The sequence below is a fragment of the Rhinolophus sinicus genome, linkage group LG02 (assembly GCF_036562045.2).
Source record: "Rhinolophus sinicus isolate RSC01 linkage group LG02, ASM3656204v1, whole genome shotgun sequence".
NCBI lineage: Eukaryota > Metazoa > Chordata > Mammalia > Chiroptera > Rhinolophidae > Rhinolophus > Rhinolophus sinicus.
Genome location: NC_133752.1, coordinates 64,601,709 through 64,623,614, shown reverse-complemented (window position 1 = coordinate 64,623,614; position 21,906 = coordinate 64,601,709). Strand labels below are relative to the sequence as shown.

At 32.4% G+C, this 21,906-nt stretch overlaps 1 protein-coding gene across 23 annotated transcripts in view; it reads left to right on the top strand.

Moving 5' to 3' along the window:
• ADGRL3 (adhesion G protein-coupled receptor L3) overlaps window positions 1-21,906 on the top strand; it is a 748,795-nt gene that overhangs the window by 718,480 nt on the left and 8,409 nt on the right. For 13 of the 23 annotated variants that reach the window (XM_019743744.2, XM_019743750.2, XM_074324498.1 and 10 more), the window contains 2 exons: window positions 1,117-1,213; window positions 20,425-20,553. In XM_019743744.2, the coding sequence (XP_019599303.2) occupies window positions 1,117-1,213; window positions 20,425-20,553 (226 nt within the window). Of the gene's footprint in view, window positions 1-1,116; window positions 1,214-4,423; window positions 4,585-20,424; window positions 20,554-21,906 lie in introns of those variants that run through there. The other 10 variants (XM_074324499.1, XM_019743746.2, XM_074324502.1 and 7 more) reach the window with 2 other exon arrangements.

The following is a 21,906-nucleotide window of genomic DNA, read 5'->3' as shown; positions in this document are numbered from 1 at the left end:
CACCAGTTTTCTTATTGTGCTTTTGTTTATTAGTTTTACTGTGTGTGTGTGTGTGTATGTGTGTGTGTGTGTGTGTGTGTGTGTGTGTGCATGTGTGTGTTTGCTGACCTATATAGAAAATATTTCTGAAGGATAACCATGTCCCAAGATTCCTAAAAACAATTTCAAGTTTAGGTACTCCTATTATTCAAGGAGTCCAAATATATTTGGAACATAACCCATTTGTGAACTTGGTTTCACTATTAGTACTAGTAATAGTTCCTATGCCTATTTCATCCTTGGAAATTTTCTGAAAATATTTTGTTTCTCCCTCACAAGATTCTTAATACTCTCTTGATCCCTAAATCAATAAATTAGCAAAACAGAATGAAACAGAAAAAAGTCCCCAAAATGGAAAAATATTACACTGCTCTCTTGAATTATCCAACAGTTAGAATATTGAATTTAAGAATATAAGATGTAAGAATGTTTAGTTCTCTATAAAACTTCCTACTTTCTCTCTTTCATTTACAAAAGGAAAGTCAAGGTAATACGTAGCCTATAAAATTATATTAGTCTCCTTACAAAATATTATGAATTAAATATTATTATTAATATGAAAATATTAATTAGTTCAGTAGCATTTTAATAATATTACATGTTATTTTCTTATCAAACCCTTTCTTGCAAAATTCTTCATTCTTGAACTAAATATTTTGTTAATAAAACTGATAATTTAATGCATATAAAATATCCCTTTTTCTTTGAAGTTACAATTAAAATAATTTGTTTTACCTTGGAAACTAAAATTATTAAATTCTGTCTAGAGTACACTTCTATATATCTTCAATATGTTTAAATTGCTATAGTATGTTACATTTATTCTTTTGCATAATTATAATTGTTTGGGTATAGGCATTTGCATTAAGTATATAGGAATATACTTAATGAGAACCAATTATTATTGTGAATTTAGTTTCCTATGTTCTCATGCTACTGTACAGCAACCATGTAAAAGGTGTATATTTGCCAGTTGCCAGACACAAAGTTCTCATATAATTGAGAAAGGCAAAGAATGATTTTAGTGAAAATTCACTGTTTGGTGAGTTAATTTCCTTTTCCTTTTCCCTCTTCAAGAGCCGAATCCGTAGAATGTGGAATGACACGGTCCGAAAGCAGTCAGAGTCTTCCTTCATTACTGGAGATATAAACAGTTCAGCGTCACTCAACAGAGGTAATTAGAAATGATTTTTCATATTTATTACATTTGTGATTCCTTTAAGAAGTTCTTAAATGCATTGCTATATTTGCAACTTCTGGAACTTATTCCATATGATAGGCATGTTACAGGCATATAAAACCTGGTTGACTGTGTTCCAATATTCATAAGCCTTTTATTATTATTATTATTTTAATCCTGAATTTTCAGGAAATATTTCTTGAAAGGAAATTAGAAAACAAGAACTTTCTTTTTCTATTCATCTGCCCCTGCTATAATATGGTGAGATGTCAGGCCTCATTGGAAGCGGTGAAAATGGGCAATTATGTGGCTATATAGTCAGCTAAGCATCATAGAGTTCCACATTTCCCAGGTATAGAGCAATTTCATAATCTTTGTGGAAGTAAAAATATACTGTCTAATACATACTTAAGGCAACCTGTGTATTTTGGGGGAAAATCACATCTAAGCTTGATATCTGAAAGACTTCTCTGGATATTTAAAGATCTAGGAGAAAAAATATTTTAGATATACATATATGTATATATTATGATTTTTTCTTGTGTGTATATGTGCTTCTGGTTAAAATGTTTCTAGGTCATGATTTAGATTTTTTAAATGAAGTTTCTTTAATCTGTTTTGTTTGTGGTTGATTTCTCTGTCTCTCTCTGTCTCTCTCTCTCTCTGTCTCTCTGTCTCTTGATGTCTGTATGTATGTGTGTGATTAGAATTAAATTGCCTGCAGTAAAAAATGAGTAGATACAGCATTGTGGAGAGCTAGAATACACTACTGTCAGTGCTGGAAAATACTTATAATGCAGTATAGTTTTATCTGGGAAGGTGATTTTTGTATGAGTTTATTCCAATCACACTGTCCTAAGAGAGACATTTTTGAGGTATACATTCAGAAGTTATTTTTATGATCAACATTGTTATTTTTTTCTTACATCCAAAGTAGAATTATTAGTTTGTTCTAAACCTGTTTCTCCCAGCTTTTTGTTACATTAAATGCTACTTAGAAATAATTTAACAGTTATGTTTTATGATTAAGATTCAGATGCTGGTGTTCTTAATTATTTTTACTCAAGTTGAATCTTGTTTATGTAATAGAAGTTAGGGCATGCAGTGTCCAGGTTGAACTTGACTTATGGACCCATGTTATACATTATCTTAATTGACTTTCGTATGTTATTTGGAGCTGTCGCGGCCCACGCGACCAGGAGGGCTCTGCCTGAGGGGGAAGGGTGAGGAGATTGAGAAAAGACACAGAGACAGGAAAACTGGGATCGGGAGGTCCACAGTCCATGGATGGTGAAGCAGTGGCCCAGTCTTTATTTCACTCACAGTTTTTATACAGTCTTAGAATAGTTATCTATACAAATAAGTATTAGCAGAACAAGCAGGCTTCCCACGGGGATGACCTTGCAGCTGCAAGGCCCTTGTCAGCTCACAGCCCACTCCCTACATCGAACATTGCTGAGGCGAGGTTTTCCATGGGAATGAAAAACCCTTTATCAGCTCACAGCCCACTCCCCACATATCCCTCTTCTCTTTTTGCTTTAAGCAGTGGCCTATGAGTCTCATATAAAAATAGAATTAAACCAAATCACCTTAGTCTGACAAAAGAGTCATAAATGTAATAGTAATTGTTGTGTGTACCTCTCCAAGGGACAAAACCTTATGTTGATACTTACTGAAAAGAATAGATGGAGAACTGATGCTAAACTCAAATTATTGACTGTAGCCAATTAGATGACCTCTGCGACTGTGTCTGTCCATCTAAGGTTGTTCCTCCCTTGAGGAATCTTACCAATCATTGACTAGCCAGCCATCTTTTGGGACCCCACAGGGAGACATAAGGTGTAAGCACAAAGGTGAGGTAAAGTCCCCGAAAGGATCAGTCTCACAGACTCTTTTGTGTCATCTAAATTTTTTTGTTTTTTTTTCCTGGGGTGAGATGTTGGGGTGAGGCTTCAGGCCCGAGGCCTCCAGCTGCCTGTCAGCCTACAACCTCCTCTCTACTGGGGTAGTGATATATTAACTATCACATGGTGCTACTAAATTTTCTACATCATTTTTGCTTAAGTAAGAACAGGGAGTGCAAATATTCCTCAAAATATGAAGAAAATACATTAAAATAAAACAGTTACCTTCTTGTATTTTGTTTCACTATTAATAGGTTTTTATTTGCTGGAGTATATTGCTTTACATAATATATCTCAAGTATTCTTCTCTCTTTAAGTTTAATTTTGATGGTTAATTTGTGAAAATTTATTTAAGTATGAATAGTCTAACTTTTTGGTATACTTTCAAATTCACACACAACAAATTACTTACAAATGCCTCTAAAGCTTAGGAACTAATTTACTTCCATAGTGAAAAGTTTTCTTTATTCTTCAAAATAATCCCATACATAGAAAATTTACAATGTATTTCCAGAAAGAAAACTATCCTTATTAATAGGATTTATTATTAGAAGCATCTTGCATCTAATGATCGTAAAAACCGCAGAATAATTGTTGTTTAAACAAAAGAGATAATATGATTTTAATGATGTGCTGTTTATTTGCCTACTGTGAAGATGGATAAAATCCATACAATTATTTTGTCTAGCATTATGTATTAAATTTATGTGAAGATAATAAGGTATGTAACTTTAAGTAAAAACCTTGATTTTAAGGTCAATTACATTATATAATATCGCTGAGTCCTTTTTATTTCCTTCTCGAGAATTTCATCATTTTGAAATATGGAATATGTAGATGATTGGGTCAATTTGAAATATATTTAAAGAAAATAATATTTCATATTGACAGATGATATGTTTAAATATAGTTTTTAAACCTTTAGTTTTAAAAGCTATTTCTTAAAGTTATTAAAGAAAGTATAAAATTTATTGTGACATCCAATAAGTTACTTTAATGATGACTTTGGGAGAAGGTTAAATTGAATTTATGTTTTGAAGTGTGTCCAGGCAGTGATCTTTCCCTTCAGGATATATATTCTTCCTTTCACTTAGTGACTTTAATGGCGGTAGACATCATAGTGATCTTCTTGATATCCTGTATTCATTTTCCAGTCTCCCAAGTCAGAAACTCCTCGTTTTATTCTTGTCTCATTATTTTTTATCTTAGATGAGTGGCGTACTGTGAAATTTTATTTCTTCATATTATATCTCTGAAGATAGACTTTAACCTCCTTCTTTAATCTTGTCTTATTTCCCAGGGTCCTATCTTCCCTGCATTCAGGCGTGTGTATCATATTTAGGTAGGTGGCATCCAAGATTCACCTTTCCAGATAAACACTTCAGTCACATCAGCTACATTATTATTTACCTCTGTTTATTCAAAAATTATATTCTCTGTTATTAAAATAAAAATGTCAGGTACTGCATCTTTACATCTTCATATATTCTAACTTCCCATTCATTCTTACTTTCTTACAGCTAGCATTTTTTTAACTCAAACTCCATTTTTCTTTCTTTCTGAGTTAGATGTATTAAATCTCTTCATCTTTAGAATAGTCCAGCCCTTGAAAACGACAAGAAGTTGTCAAAATATCAGTCCTATTTTCACTTTAGGTTTTCTTTCCTATTCGTATCACTGCCCAATTAATCAAAAGAATGATTATTTTTAAATTCTGTATGTCTTATCATCTATTCTTCCAAATAAGAATCCATCATTATCATCTTTGGAATCCATTAAGAATAAAGCATCTACCATACAGTGCAGAACTCTTTCTCGCCTTTTTTTTTCAAACCATCTCTAATCTGTTCTTGAACAAACTTGTTACACCCTATGTATGAGATTCGCTGTCTAAATTTTCCAATGTGATAAACTCAATTACTATTGGAATTTTACTCCTTGGAATACTGTGAGACCTTGGGAGATTTATGGATAATTTGCAATTCATGCAATCATTCTTATATATTCTCTTTGGGATTTTCTTATTTGGTCACCTCATCTTTTAAAAACCTTCCATTACATTTGCCCTTTGAATATCTATATTTATGAAGATGTTTTCCAAATGTTCTCTATACCTTTTTAAAATGTTTGTCCTACGCCAACTTGTTGGCTACAATGCTACACACTCACACAAATCCAAAATTCCTTGAGGCTAATACCCCTCAAGGAAGTAGACTTGGGATACCAAGTCTACTATCAAGCTAACTTCACCCGTGCCACTGTATACACAGGTTAGAAGGAGCTTTTTGAGAGCCCTAAGATGATGCTTGATAACAGAGCATTTCAAAGAAGGTTAATTCAGATCCAAACCTGAATTTCACCCACCCCACAGGAGGGCGTATTCATTTGTTCATTTAAATATCTACCATTTTCACATACACTGAAGTTAGTCCTCAATCACCAAACTCGTCCCAAGTCTTGGAAATCTAATCTAAATTTCTAGTAGCTCCAACTTCCAGTAGTGATAGAAACAATTTGTAAGTAGAGTAATCTTTCCCACCTGTATCTCCTACCCACAATCTCTGCTGACCAAACCTCGTCTTGAACACTTTAGAGCAGGGGTGTCCAAACTTTTTTCAATGTTTTTTACCAAGGGCCATATGCGGTAAAATACACAAACAGCCAGGCCACTCACTCGAGGTAAAGTACGTATTGCCTCAGCTGGTTTATTTAAGTAAACTAAATATATTTTTGGAATTTGCTGCAGGCCAATTAAAAATGGATTGCGGGCCACAGTTTGGACACCCCTGGTTTAGAGTAACAGTGCCTCTGAAACTTGAGTTGGATCCAAAAATGAAGCATTTGCAGAGAAATTTCTCTGGTAGTTCAATTAATTCAGTAAACGTTAAACATTTACACTCTTTTTGTAGATCTATAAAGAAATTGAGACATTTTCTAAAATTTGATTTATTAGGTTTGATTTCATCGTGAATAATATAATTTCAGTACCCATTTTCTTTTTTATTTTATTACTTGGATTGACCTGAGAAATTTCAGTTTAAAGTTTTCCTAGCTAGCTGCTACCAATTTGGTATGGTTGTGTGGATTACAAAAATGGTGCTCCCACCCCCACCCCAGCTATTGGAGTTATTGCAAAAATGTGCCCCATCTGAGTGACAAAATTAACAAAAAAACATTTATTCTTTTGGAACAATAGCTTGGCTTGGATAGCATCATGGGGTCTTATTTATTCCTACTTCCCATCCTCCATCTCATCAACCTCCCACACAATACAATTCAGATTTTTGTACATGGAGATCTGACGACTCATCCAATATTTATTTAAGCCAAATTTAAGTGTTATATGGCAGGAGACTGATCTGTAGACGTGTAGCACTTGTTAATGCTGATGGATTCTCCTTTCAAGGTTCAGAGTCATATTAATTCTCAGTAAATTTATATAATCAGTAAAATTATGATGGCCTAGGGCAACCTTTTCATAAATATTAAGGGTAAGTGTTGACTCTCAGTGCTGCAACTACTTACTGAAAGGTGACCCCACCTGATAGCAGCATTGCTGATACAAAGGGAATAGATGCCATCAAATAGAAATTTGCAAGTAGTTGCAGTTTTGTACAGTAGTGTTCAGAATGGAGTTTTAATCCGTTTAACCAAGTTTCATTTGGTAAATCACTTAACTTCTCAGTGTTGATGTAATAGGGATGTAAATAGTTAGGGGGACCCTTGAGAGTAGTGAGTTAATATATGTTAATTGCTTACAAAACAGTGCCTGGAACTTATTACTATCATTATTATTATTATTATTATTATTATTATTTAATTCAGAAGTTCACTTATATATTCTACAGATGAAAACTGGTTCTTGCCAGTGCTCTCCAGTAATCAGATATTAAGATTTATCATTCACTACTGAAGATGGGAGGAATGAAAGGTGGGAGGAAGGAGGTGGTTACTAAATGCCAAGTAAAAGGAATAATAATGTACCTGACATGGTGCTACTTTGAAGCTAACAAAATAGACAAACTAATAAAACTGAATTATCTCTTCTAAACGAGACATTAAGTGAAATTTGTGTCAACTTTAATTGTACTTTCCACTTTTGATTTGCAACCATGTTTTAGCATGGATGAAATAAAGGTAAAATAATTTTTCTCCCTAGCTAAGATAATGACATAAGCAAACAATGTGTTCTCTTTCCTTCAAACCCTATCTCACCATTCTCAAGCTTAGAGAACACTAGTGCAATTCAGACAGTCCTGCTAAATAACCAGTTATGTAACAGAGCAGGGATGTGACTCACTCCCATTTCAAGCTCACATCTTTTCAGAGGCTGTATTGTCTTTCCCAAGAGGTTGGTCATTGAGGCAGAAGAAACTCCACAATAAATCACCTGCCATCTCATTAATATTCAAGCTACTAAACGTGTTTTGTTTTTATGTTTTTAAAGAAACATGCAAATGAAAAAGTATAAGTGTGTGTCACCGCAATTAATGATGTCTATAAATTAACGCAACTAGGATGAAACACTCATACTCATTCGTTGTACTTTATTGTCGGTAAGCATAATTTTGCTTATATGCATAAAACATGTCATATTGCCCAAAAGTCTTGCTGTTTTAAAGTATTATAAAATCATGGTTTGTAAATGTTAACCAGATCCTAATATAATCTGACACCTATTTGTGAAATTTGTAAAAACAGTTAATGATGTGCCTAAGAGGACTTGCATTGCTAACAAATCAGAGTGGCCTAGATAATAAATTACTTTTTGTTATGAACAAGCATTATGATGATATGAGTACAAATATAAGAAATATCTGATGGCTTGATAAAATTTTTATTTGACATTAGCCATTATATTTACATCTAGTTTTTTTTTTACCTTCATATTCTTGATTTATAAATGAGGGTACAGTGCTCTCTGTTAATTTCTTTCCTTTGTACATGTCATGAATAAAAACATCAGAAAATGTACAATAAAATAAGGAAACCTGTGTTATGAAAATCAGTTTGATAGCTAAAGGAAAATAGATACAGATTTTAAGTGAGGTGTTGCATCAAATAAATAATTAAACAATACTATTAATATCCTGATTCCTGACTCAAGGAAACCAAATTTCAGAATGAACTCTCCATTGAAAAATGAGATATATTAAATCTTTATTTCTAGTCAATCAGAGGCAAATGCTCTTGCTATAAATTGTTAGCAGAAACTGAAAAAGAGAAAAAAAACTTTAAAATGCTTTCCCAGAGAGTCCTTCTTATGCTTTGCTTTTGTCTCTGTAATGTGAATCCTTCAAATTATCTGGCCTCTCACAGCCAACTAGACAATAATAAAAATAAAAATGGTTTGTATTATCATTATTATTATTATTATTATTATTATTATTTTATAGCTTTCATAGATCCCTTCACAAAGAGAGTTATTTATGTAGCGTAGATTTCTTATTTTTATGGCTTAGTATATTATTGCCTTACATATAGTTTGCAGTATCTCTTACCTCTTTATTTTAAATCAAACAATCTGCAGTGAGATACCTTGATAGCTTCTAACTATAGTGCTGTAGAACATTTCCTCCTAGTCTTGAAATCTTACTGTTGTTTCATATAAGTTGCTGAGGATATAATTTTTTTTAAAAATTATCTCTTTAGGACTTAATACTCCAACTTATCTTCAGAAACCGCTAGTATTCTTTTCCGTAACACAAGACTCTCTTTATAGTTCTTGATAAATTTTGGATTTCTCCTTTAGTGTGTGTGGCTATTATTTACCTATTGTGTACTGTTCATTATTCATTATCCATCATCTTTTTATCTATAAAGAAGCTGGATTTCTTAGTCAGTTGTCCAAGATCACATGGCTAGTAAACGGCAAATTCCAAACAAGATTTCCTGACCACATAACCCCACTCATGATAAAAATGTTTGTTGTTTTCTTATGATGACAGTTTTTCATGAAGCTTGCTGAAGATTAGAATAAGGATATTTTCCAAGAAGGTATTTCAAAATAATGTGCATCACCTCACATGGAAGTGAGGTATTCTTAACAACGTGATTATTTATATTTTCACTTCTTAATTGCTTTCATGTACTATTCATTCCCTTCCATGTAATTTTGTTCTAAGTACAGTTCTTTAGTGTGAACTTAAACCCTATTCATTTAGGGAAAGAAAATCTTTAAAATACTGTGGGTATATGGGGAAGTAGATTGTCCAGTACATATTACTTTTACAAAATTATTTGATATAGAATATGCTGAATTTACTATACATTATTGTCCAACTGTGGAACTCAGGTTGCAAGAAGAATTTTATAATCATTCTTCTTTCCTGGAAGCTCCCAAGGTATTTTATTGGTAGACTCCTTTTATCTTTAATTTTTTATTACTTACATTTCAGTAAAAGGATATACATTTTAGTGAGGGCAAAAATTCTGTTAAAAAAGCAGATAAGTGTTTTTCTGTCTAAAATTTTTGATAGTAGAACCAAAGATGTAACTTGCCCCAGATCTTTTTACTCCTGAACTTGATATTCTTGAAATTGTCCTCTGTCAGGACAGCATAGAAATGCCTAGAACAAATAGAAAAATGATTTGATCTGACTTCTAATAGATAGTGATATGTTAAAAATTAATCTTTTTATTACTTTTATATGCTAATTCTGGTTTTAACAAAAGCTATGAAATATCTATGATTCAAAATTTAAAAATAAATGAAACCAGACTGTACCTCTCATCTGAAAAAATGTTCCTACTGTATTATAAACATAAAGATTGTGATGATATAAATGCAGTATATAGTATCCAAAGTTAACTAACAGAGTCATCACTTTTCAAATTATTTTTCTAATAATTAAATTATATTAACTTATATCTGATATATTGAAATTTAATATAAATTAATTAAATTATACGAAAAATTAAAATGTGGGAGGATAATCTAAATTTAGCCCCCTCCCCCCAAAAAAAGGAGAGCCATTAGAAAAAGAATACTTAGGGTCCGGCCCGGTGGCTCAGGCAGTTAGAGCTCCGTGCTCCCAACTCCAAAGGCTGCCGGTTCGATTCCCACATGGGCCAGTGGGCTCTCAACCACAAGGTTGCCAGTTCAATTCCTCGACTCCCTCAAGGGATGGTGGGCAGGGCCCCCTGCAACTAGAAAAACGGCAACTGGACCTGGAGCTGAGCTGCGCCCTCCACAACTAAGACTGAAAGGACAACAACTTGAAGCTGAACGGCACCCTCCACAACAAGACTGAAAGGACAACAACTTGACTTGGAAAAGTCCTGGAAGTACAAACTGTTCCCCAATAAAGTCCTGTTCCCCTTCCCCAATAAAATCTTAAAAAACAAAAAAAGAAAGAAAAAGAATACTTAAATTGTTATTACCAATAATTACGTAGTATCCAATTAAAATAGCTCCTGCTGAATTGCATACAAAGGCTTACTTACACTTTATATAGCTCAATCTATATATTGCTTGCTGTTTAAAAATAAGTGTTTATAAGATAGGTTCTTATATGATTTTCACAATAAGCTTTCTTCAAAATTTATCATTATAAGGAATGAGGGTGCTTTAAAAAGACAAGTTACCCATCACTTTCATAGAAAGTAATTTACAACCCCAGAAAATCAGCAGTGAATTAAGAAAGATTTGAGAGGATATACAGATGGAAGGAAGATAGTTAATCTTGATGTGGAAAAAGAGAAACGATATACCGTAAGTTGCCTGAAACAGCTTCAGTCTAAACAGAACAGAGCTGATGTTGATTATATGATAGAATAAGCCTTCTCTGAACTTGGTCAAGGATATCTTTATTCATAGATACTTTGTTTTAACTCATACCTATTATTCTCAGATGTACTTTTTTTCAAATATAGGTGCCAAATTTAAAATTCAAGTTTTAGCCAGGATAGACAGCCTGCATGTAAACTCACATAATTTGCACAATATAAGAAAGTGTGCAAATATAGGGCAGATAATTATATGAAAAGTCATATTTTCTTTACATTGGTAAATTATTTTATATTGGTAAATAGTTATACTGTCCATTTGTTCTGAGGTTTGTTTTACTCAGCAAAAAAGCATGTGATTTACAGATAAATATGGTTGTGGGATTAACTGTATGGACCACATACTACATTCTTACTAAAAATAACTGTGATTGCTGTATTGCCTATAGTTCAGCAAATTTGGGTCTGTTACCTTTACCTTTGTGTTGAGTATTATGCTAGTGTATTCAAAATATCCAAGTTAGTAACATATAAAATTACATGTCTTTGACACAAGAGATGTTTTAGAGATGAATGATTGAGTTGTATAGGTTCATCATTTCTACTGCAGACCAACCACTTCCTCAGTTGTGAAGCAGAGATTCACTAAGAATCCTGAGTTCCGATTCTACCACTGTTAGCTTGAGCAGTCAAAAAACCTAAAACCTCTGAACATCTTTACTTTCAGCTAATTATGTAAAAAGCAATGCTGAATATTGAATGGAATCAATTTTTTTAATCTGCAACACAATTGTATTGCATTTAATGTCAATAAAAATATGTAATAAATATATATATATATAATATAATATAATAATGTATAATATAAAAATAACTTAAAGGTTTTAGAAGAAAATATATTTTATATTTAGTTAAAGAAAGAAATCTTAAAAACAAAATAACAAAACTCATAATCTAAAAAAGACAGATAAAGTTCTTATCTCAAAATTTAAACAGTACTCGTAACAGGTGAGATATGGAAGAAAGAGTGAATAACACATATAAAAACAGAATGTTAGTGCTTAAAATGTGATATATAGATGATGCATTACAGAACTGTACACTTGAAACCTATGTAACTTTTCTAACCATTGTCACCCCAATAAATTCTAATTAAAAAAAAAAAGGTTAGTGCTTACATTGTATAAAGAATGCCTACAAATAAATAAAATCAATAACAATATATGTGTGCAAAAAATAAGAACAGGCAATTCACAGAACAGGAAACCATGTGGACAGTAAACATATGAAAAATTATCCCATCTCTCTGGTAATCAGGAAAATGCAACGTATAACAGTAATATAAGACAATTTCATACTCTTTATAAAATTGGCAAAAATGTCGGTCTGAAAATACCAAGTCCCAGCTAGAATTTGAGAAATATATACACTGTTCCTGGAAGTATGAATTGGTAAAAACATATTTGGCAGAATTTTGACACTGTTGTAGTTGAAAATATAGACAATGTATGACCCAGGAATTTGACTTCTAAATATTTGTTGTAGAAAAACCCATGTGCCTATACAAAAAGACAATTAGTGCAAAACAAGGGGGGATGGACAAAGCAATTTATAGGGTTCACACCTTGAAAGCTCTGAATTTATTTATTAAAATAGAGGCAACACCTCTGCATTCAAAATATTGCATTTTTTATTGAATTAACAATAACCCAATCTGTACTCTGGCTAAAACATGTAATTGAAATCCATATTAATAGATTCCTAGTGAATGAATTAGCTATGAAAAGAAACTGAAGTGTCTCAGAACCATTTAAAAGAAATTTAATAGGCAGGTTGATTAAATTTTAATAGCAAACTTGTTGGCTATTAAAAGTATACAGTGTGATAAATCAAGATGTCAGCTCTTTACTTTATGACTTTAGAGAAAAACATAATGAAAGAGCTCTTGGCTTTCAATAAAATATTTCTTCCCTGAGACTTTGTAATTTTAGTAATTGTTTGTATACAAAGAATAAAAATATAAAATTATGGTTTGTGTGGTTTTTTAAAGTTATTTTGTTACTTTTAAGATATAGCATGCAGATTGTTAATTTTATTATTTGAACAACTTTTTCTTGATTTATATAGCTGTCTCTATATTTAAAGTAACCTATAAAATTGAGCTAATCATTGCTTGCACTGTCTTTCTATAGATTATGTGTGTGTTGATATTGTTTTGTTACACAGAAAAGCAAAAAATAGGAAACAAATTCTTAAAATAGGCAATGGCTATTTCATCAGTTCTCCATCATTCCAGAAATCTTTTTTATCTGTTTTATTTTTATTTATTTATGTTTTATAAATTATTACATGAATGTGAAAATTAAATAATTAAAACTTACAGAAAAGTAAATGAGGAAAAAGTAGTGCACTCCTACAAGGCTCCTGAGAAAAAAATTGTTGAAACATATTTTTGGGAGAGAATGCTAAAAAATGTTGGATAAATCACTGATTTATGAGGTGTGGTCAAAAGATTCAGTGAATGTTTAAATAAATAAAAAACTATTACAGTAAAAAACACATTGCCGATAATCTCCCTCAAAATATTCCTTCATACTTCGAACACACTTATCCCATTGTTCTTGTCACTTTCTGAAGCAGTTCTGGAAGTCCTCTTTCGTGAATGTCTTTACTTCATCCTCCATCATGACAACACTCCGTGTCTCATGTTGCTTCTGGTATACGGCAATTTCTGTCAAATAAAAACATCACGTTGTGTCCTCATCCACCTATTCTCCGGATCTGGCACCGTGTGACTTCTGGCTCTTCCCCAAAGTCAAAATGACCATGAAAGGAAAACGTTTTGAATCAATTCAGGACATGGAGGCAGCCACAACAGTGCAACTGTGAAGACACTCAAAAATTAATATAAGACCCGGCATTACATATTATATTGTATTATATTATATTTATTATATTATATTATATTATATTATATTATATTATATTATATTATATTATATTATATTATATTATATTATATTATATTATATTATATTAAAGACCCGGTGTTATATTGTAGTAAAATAAGACTGGGTCTTATATTAAGTTTTCCTCCAAAAGACGCATTAGAGCTGATTGTACAGTTAGGTCTTATTTTCGGGGAAACACAGTAGATTAGATAAATTAAAAGCTTTATTCATCTCTAAATTCTGAATTATATAACCTTTCTTTGTAATGCTATATTGCAGTTGATTAGATGATATTCATATATGAAACTGTATTTTGGGTACTTCTGCTTCACTTTTCCCAGTTTTCTTCTTTACATTATAGTTCTATCATTAAAGAAAGAGACTTAGGTCTTTTTTTCCCTTTATACCAGTTTCTTAAATCTTTGAAAAAGATTTAAAAAGCCACGGGATTCTTTTACCAGAAAGAAGTGCAGGCGTGTGCAATTGAGCACACAAACATATACCTAAAGCATTTTACATATAATTTTCATGGCTTCACAACTTCATAGATACTATATCCCGGTGAAAGATCCCTCGCCTTACACTGAAGTTAGCATTCTAATTCTATAGAAAGTAGCATCATTAGTGAACCTATATTTAATTGTACTAAATGAAGTCTCCATTATGGACCAAAATTAAGGTGTGAAGACAAAAGCAGACACATCACTCAATAGTAATTCTGCTTTATATATGTCTGATTTACATACATCAGTCAATGTATATAATGAAAATGACTTCATAAAAGAAAAAAATATGTCAAATCAAGGGAGAGAGCACCATGAGAGAATGGAAGGGAGGATGAGGTATATTGAGGAAGAAAATAACTATCTGGTTAAAACTACTTTATTGAGAAAAAGAGAACATCTACCATACTATGTATTTATAAATTACAAGAATTTGAAATGTGAGGCATATTGGTATGTAACTATTAAAGAAAATTTGTATTAATTTGATGATCATTAGATCACCAAAATCTTGAATTACAAAACTTTGCTCATCCAATATGGTCAAATAAGAATGTAAGTTTTTGTTTTTGTGTTTTTTAATGAAGTGTGAGGGCCAAAGCAGAGTGGCAATTCAAGTTATTTTGAGAGCTTTTCAGTACACTTTTGTTAGCCTGCTGTCAAGAAGAAACGTTGTTTGAATTACATTTCTGAATGATATAATATAGATTCAAGTGGGATCCAACTGTCATCCTTTTTCAGATCTGTTCTTTGCTTCATAATTTCAAAGCACACCTAGGTGCCTTAGATTTTTTTTTTTTTTTCCAGTCATCAATTGCATGTGTCACACTGAACTACCGGAGACTGTGCTGTCATTCAAGGGCCTCCCAATGTCAAAACACCTATTTTATTTTCTTACGGAAAGACATATAACAGTTTCTTGGTAAAATGCTACATTCAGAAAGAGTGTAGTCACTATTATTCCATTCAAGTTTTACTCATTCAAAAATGTTTATGTCAGTCTCTATCTTTAGGTAAAATATAAAGAAAGGAAAAAGGAAAAAGATTCTTCTTAAAATGACTATGATTTTACACTGAATCTTTTTCAGTAGCTTCAGGGTTTGACTTTCAAACAATTGTCAGGAAAACATAGAATGTGAAAATCCTATTTGCTTTGTATCGTATATTCACCAGAAATAAATATTTTGTGCTTGATCTTCTACTGACAGCTTTGTTTCACATATAATGAAATTCAGTGTTAATTCCTTTTCCATGATTTAATTAAAGAGCTAACCCTTGTTTCTGACAGCAAATAAGCAGGTATGACTAGACTATAGCCAGGATTTAGTGAGTCAGTTAATTAAGGAACCAGGCCGTTTACATAGCCACTTTGGGCTTTTCACTTTCAGCTTCTTTACCCAATTTGAGCGTTTTATTTGGAGTTATGGAAAGTCGTGCTGGAGTTTTTTCCCACCACTTATTATCTGCAGTTAGTATTGAGATAGCATTTTGTATTTCCAAATAATTGTATGAGTGTTTATTTCTGCTTTAAACACTTCAATATCATAGCACCTAGTATAATGTTAGAAAGAAAGAACTCACATTAGGAATTGGACAGTTGGCACTCAAAAAATATACTCAAATTATAAAACTATTCATAGTTGATAAAATGGCTGTTTTGGTTTTATATTTTCAAGAAACCATAGATTTCACATAAGTTTTTTTCATTAGTGAAGCAAATATTGAGCTCTAGGAACTATTATTCTAGACACTTGGCATAGAGCAATGAAAAAAACCCCATGTACTCCCTTTTCCTGGGGCTTACATTCCAGAGAAACTAGCACATAAACATTCTTTTCACATATGTATTGTTGTAACTTTTCTTCCTCTCTCCCCACAACATCAACTTATTTGTGTCTTTCAAACTGACTAACCAGTAAGCTTAACTTTTCAGCTGAAAAACAGTGACAGATGGTCTGTAAACACGAATCTTGGAAGTCTTTAGCAATTTCACAGCTATTAGAAAGGGTGTTCACAAATCAGAAGTTAGCTGGAGAGAAGAGGAATAGACAGAATGGACAGAACCTTGGAACACAGCATCAGAATTCAAAGTGACCTTAGCAAATGGAGGAAACGAGAAGCAAACAGAATAGACTTCAGCAAAGACAAGTGAAATGCAGTGCAGTTCTAGAGAAAACACAGTAATAACTTTGCACATACAAGGCAAAGGAAGACAGGTTCTTTGCAAGATTTTAGGTCAAAGATCTAGCATTGATAACAAGCTGGTTTTTTCAACACAATGAGTGCCTCCTTAAAAAGTATAACTGAAATGCCTAAATTTGAGTGGGGACTATAGGAACCATGTGATAAAAACTCCTAGGAAAACTGTGCTTGTTTGGGATGGCTACAGGAAGAATGACCTTTGTAGGTCACTGCAAGTCCTAAGTATGCAAGAAAAGCATGAAAAACGGTTGACTTCTTACACCAAGTGAATCAAATGAGAATTAATTGGTTGGTTACTCAGGCATATCCCGCCTTCTTTCAAACTAGCAAACTCATAGGGCTTATCCATAATTTTATACTCTTTGCAAAATATTAATCATCAAACTTCATATTCTACTCTGTTGTGGTTCCTGTAACTCTCCATTATCAGGACTAAAGTTAGTTTCACTGACAATAATCTCATTGGTTTCAAATGGTGCATGAGATATAAAAGTGAGTGATACTAGAAAAGCAAATTACTGTAAGTAGTGATTCTTTTTCTATCAGAAAAAGTTCCTTAATACCAAGGATAAAGAGAAAAATGTGTCTTTAAGTTTTAAATTATTATCTATGTCTATGTGGTTTTACATTTAACAGCAAGTGGATCTCCAGTTACGACTGTATATGTCACTCAGTATGGCTATAGATCTTTAACTGATTTTGGATTGCACCCGGGTTTAAGGAGGCACCCTAGTAAAGCCACGTGGCTGAGACTGAATATTGTTTGATGTAGCCCACACAGCTGTATACCTATAGCATTTCCACTGTTGTTGCTGGCCCTGCCACCTTAGCAGGAAATGATGATAAATAAAATGAACTTTTAAACTCAGTCTTCCTACATTAGTAGTTTCATTGATAAAAGTGCTTTATAGTAAGTACATTCAGAAATCAGAAGAACACTTAGAAAAACTGAAAGGAAGTTTATGCTAGGAAAGCTATCACTGGATGGATTATCTATAAAAATTTTGATAGCTTCACTAGAATTTTATTATGGAACTCAATTTTGGTCTGATTGATTAAACTTTTTTTTTTGTTTTTATATTCTTAGCTTTTTACATAAACTGAATGATAAACAGAAACCAAAATATCAAGTCACCTGATTCTTGCTTATACTTGCTTCTTCCCAACTTCTTTCCTTATTTTAAAGCACAGATCATCTTACTAAAAATTAAATTATTTTATTTTTTATTCATTTTTTATTTTCTTTAATTTTTATTGAAGTATAATAGGCATATAACAGTATATAGTGCGAGATCATCACAATGAATCTAATTAACCTCCGCCACCATGCAAATTTTATTTCCTGTAATGAGAACTTTTAAGCAGAGCATCTTCCTTTACATCACACCATGTTTCCCTGAAAATAAGACCGGTCTTATATTAATTCTTGCTCCAAAAGACGCTTTAGGGCTTATGTTCAGGGGATGTCATCCTGAAAAATCATGCTAGGGCTTATTTTCAGGGAAACACGGTATGTAAAACAAAGGAATATTTTCTTTTATAAACTGTAGGAAGCAAGGAAAAAAATGTGGCATGCAATCTTCTCAGCCTACTGTTTGTTTTCCAATTAGTTTAAATTAAATAATGTGTAGTAATGAAAGGAAATGTGTAGAAATGCAGATATAAATTCTAGCCATAAAGATTTTACCAGTTTGATCTGTGAGGGAATGAAAAGAATTTGAGCGATTTTGTGTTTTGAAGGCTTTTATCCTAGTTCATTTTAAGTTGCTTACACCTTTCATTTTCTATTTAAATGCTTTTTAAGAGTAGTTTTAGAAAGTAATTATTTATATTAGAAAACTAACTTTCCTTCTTACTTGGAAAAAAAAAAGGCTAGAGGTAGCAGATAAAATTTACATGTGTCCAAATCCTGTCTCTCACAATTTTTCTTATATTTCATTGTATTTGTATATGTGTGTTTCATTCTATGCAATTCTATCACAAGGGTAGTTTGTGTATATACCACCATAGTCAAGATACAGAGTAGTTCCATCACCACGAGAATGCCGTGTTTTGCCCTTTTATGACCATACCCACTTACCTTCCCCTTCCATCTTTAGTTCCTGGCAATTACTAATCTGTTTTCCATTTCTATAATTTTGTCATTTCAATATTGTTACATACATAACTGAATCATACAGTATATAACCTTTGAGATTGTCTTTTTTACTCAGCATAATTCTCTAGTGGTTCATCTAGGTTATGTGCATCAATAATTTGTTTCTTTTTCTTGTTGAGTCGTATTCCATGATGTAGGTGTACCACAGATTGTTTAACATTTCACCAGTGGAAGGACATCTGGACTGTTTCTCATTATGGGCTATTACAGATAAAGCTGCCATAAACTTTCATGTGCAAGTTTTTGTGTGAAGATAAATTTCCATTTCTCTGGGATAAATGTCCAAGAGTACAATTGTGGGGTGGTATGGTAGTTGCACATTTAGTTTTATAAGAAACTGCCAACTATTGTCCAGAGTAGCTGGACTGTTTTACATTCCCACTAGCAGAATATGAGTGATCCAGTTTCTCTTCATCCTTGCCAGCATTTAATATTGTCATCAGTTTTATTTGAAGTGTGTAGTGATATGTCATTGTGGTTTTAATCTGTTTTTCATTAATGGCTAATCGCGATTCTTTTCATGAGTTTATTTGGCACCTTATCCTCTTCCATGAAATGTCTGTTTATGCCTTTGGCCCATTTCTAATTGAATTGCTTTTTTGTTGTTTTATCTTTTTTTTACTGTTGACTTTTTAGAGTTCTTTCTGTATTCCAGATGCTACCCCTTTGTTGGATTGCAAATATTTGTAAATTTGTTTGCAAATATTTTCTCCTCATCAATAGATTATATTTTTATTCTCGAATGTATATGTTTAAATAAACATATACCTGTGTGGTAAACCTATTCCTACAGTCATTTTTCCTTTCTTTTTCATCTAACATAAATACACATTCTGTTTATCAGTTTTCATACATGCCCTAATTATATTTTATAAAACTGTTTCTCTGATTTTTTTGCTTTTTGGTTAAATGACTTTGGAGGGTGGGAGGTTGCAACTTATACTGATGGTATGTCAGAAACTTAGTACATGTGTTCACAAGAGATGAAAGAATTTAACTGTGTTCTTTTGCTTTGCAAAGTCCAAACAACCAGTTGGAAAATGGAAAATGGAATTATATATAATGCTTGATGCCATGAAGTTAATATTCTATTTATAGTATTTTAAAATAATATTCATATGACACTTTATCAGATTTGTAACTTTACCTAATTAGTATGCTTACTATGGTGTACTAATAAGAGTGATTATACTTTATTTTATTTCAATTTAAAGAATTCCTCTTCATAAAATTTTAAGGAATGTCAAATTCTTCTGTTGTGTCAACAACTGCTCTCCAAATGAGTATTTTATCATAAATGTTGCCTTTTATTCTTTTTTCTTTCATTGGAAACAACCCAATGGTTTATGTGAATGAGGGGTGTTTTGTTTAATTTTAGCTTTTCTTTCTGTTTCAATTTTTTTTTTTTTTTTGCAGCTTTTGTTTTGTGTTTTCTTTGTATGAAAGTCTGTATTTTGCTTTTAAAATTTTTTTTTTTTAGCAAGCATGGGAAAATATTCTTGCTTACACTTTGGGAAAGAGAACACCCTAAATGTGGCTAATCAACATTGTAAATTGTTTCTTTCCCATTGACACGGATATGTGCATTATTGGAAACGTGTGCTTTAGTGGGATATATTTTTGAGTCTAATTAGCTGCCTGCCTGTAATCAGGACTATGTCAACTGTTGTCATTCTAAATGTTTCCTTTCTTTTTTTCAAACACATTTGCCTGATTGACCTTTTTTTTTTTTCTCTGTCTTTCTATGGGGCTGCTCCAGGAGCCATGGCTAATCATCTTATAAGCAATGCTCTGCTTCGTCCGCATGGTACTAACAATCCCTATAATACATTGCTTGGGGAACCGGCGGTCTGTAACAACCCTTCTGTCAGCATGTACAACACACAAGGTGTGCTGGAGTTTATCTTAATTTTTTCAAGTGAGAGTCCCATTTTATGTAGCTTTTATGGCCACATTCTATTTTTCTTTCCTTCCTACTGCCTTTTCTTTCTTTTGGAAGCAGACACACAGATTCCCTTCACCTTCTACTTCTCTTGGTGCTTTTATTTTCCATTTTCCTTAGGTTTTTCCTTCATAAGAAATGGGTTCCTTCCTTCTGATAAACAAATGCTTGATGCATCAATATGTGTTTCTTTGTAATGTTATAAAATGTATTTGTGGCTTGTCAGTCCTTTTCTTGTTTAATCTCAATATTAAATACCTATGTATTTATTTTGAGAAATGAGATATTTGCCTAAGGTAAGTAAGATAAAGGAATACTTGATCCATAGTCTTAATGTTATAAGATTTAATAGAAAATAATCTTACTCGGTTATACTGTAAAGCACACTCTGGCACAAAGCATCAGTGCTGATGAAAGTATTTAGATTGACTCCAGGGAAAAGAAAATTACATTGAACCTAAGCCATGGAGGAAAGATCAGTGAACTTAACAGTAAAGATCAGGTTCTCCCCTAGCTTTCCATTGCCCTTATGAGCTGGTTCAGGAAGCTCACAAAATCCTTTTCTACCATGTCTATCTGTTAAAAACAGGCTTTTGAATATGGTTTCTCTATATCCTCTAGCTTTAAGTGGTATAAAATTTTAATTGTCTCACAAACAAATAAACATAAATCTCTTTAAAATGCTTACAGCGTAAGCATTTGATACGGCTTTACCTTTTCTAAGAATAAAATTTTATTAGGGGACAAGAAATTTAAAATATCTAAATCATATGTAAACAGACCACAGGAAAAACCATTCAAATAAAAGTTTTATAAAAGAAAAATCCTAGTCAGTGATCTACTTATTTAAAATTATATTTCAAAGAAACTTCACTACAACAAAGAGACTTCCAAGATTTATTTAAATCTGATGTGATAGATTAGCTGTATTTCATTTTTCCAGGCAATCAAAATTTCTGTTATTCTCAATGAGAATCTTTGTGTGTGTGTGTGTGTGTGTGTGTGTTTTCCTTCCCAGTCCTAGGTAAACAATCAGTGGTTTTAGTGCATAAAATTTGGTGTGAATGCCCATTCCAGACAAGCATGTTGGTTACAACATGGCCACTGGGTGTCTAAAACCATCTCAGTTTCCCAGGTGACACTGCCAAATGCAAAGGATGATTTTCAGTTATTTCTAAATACCAAATTCAATAATTCAGAAGTGACTTTAGGAATACAGTCAAGTTGTTTGTCAATAGGATGAAATAACTAAGGAAACCTTAACATTTTATCAGCTTTCTTAAAGCACACATATCTTAG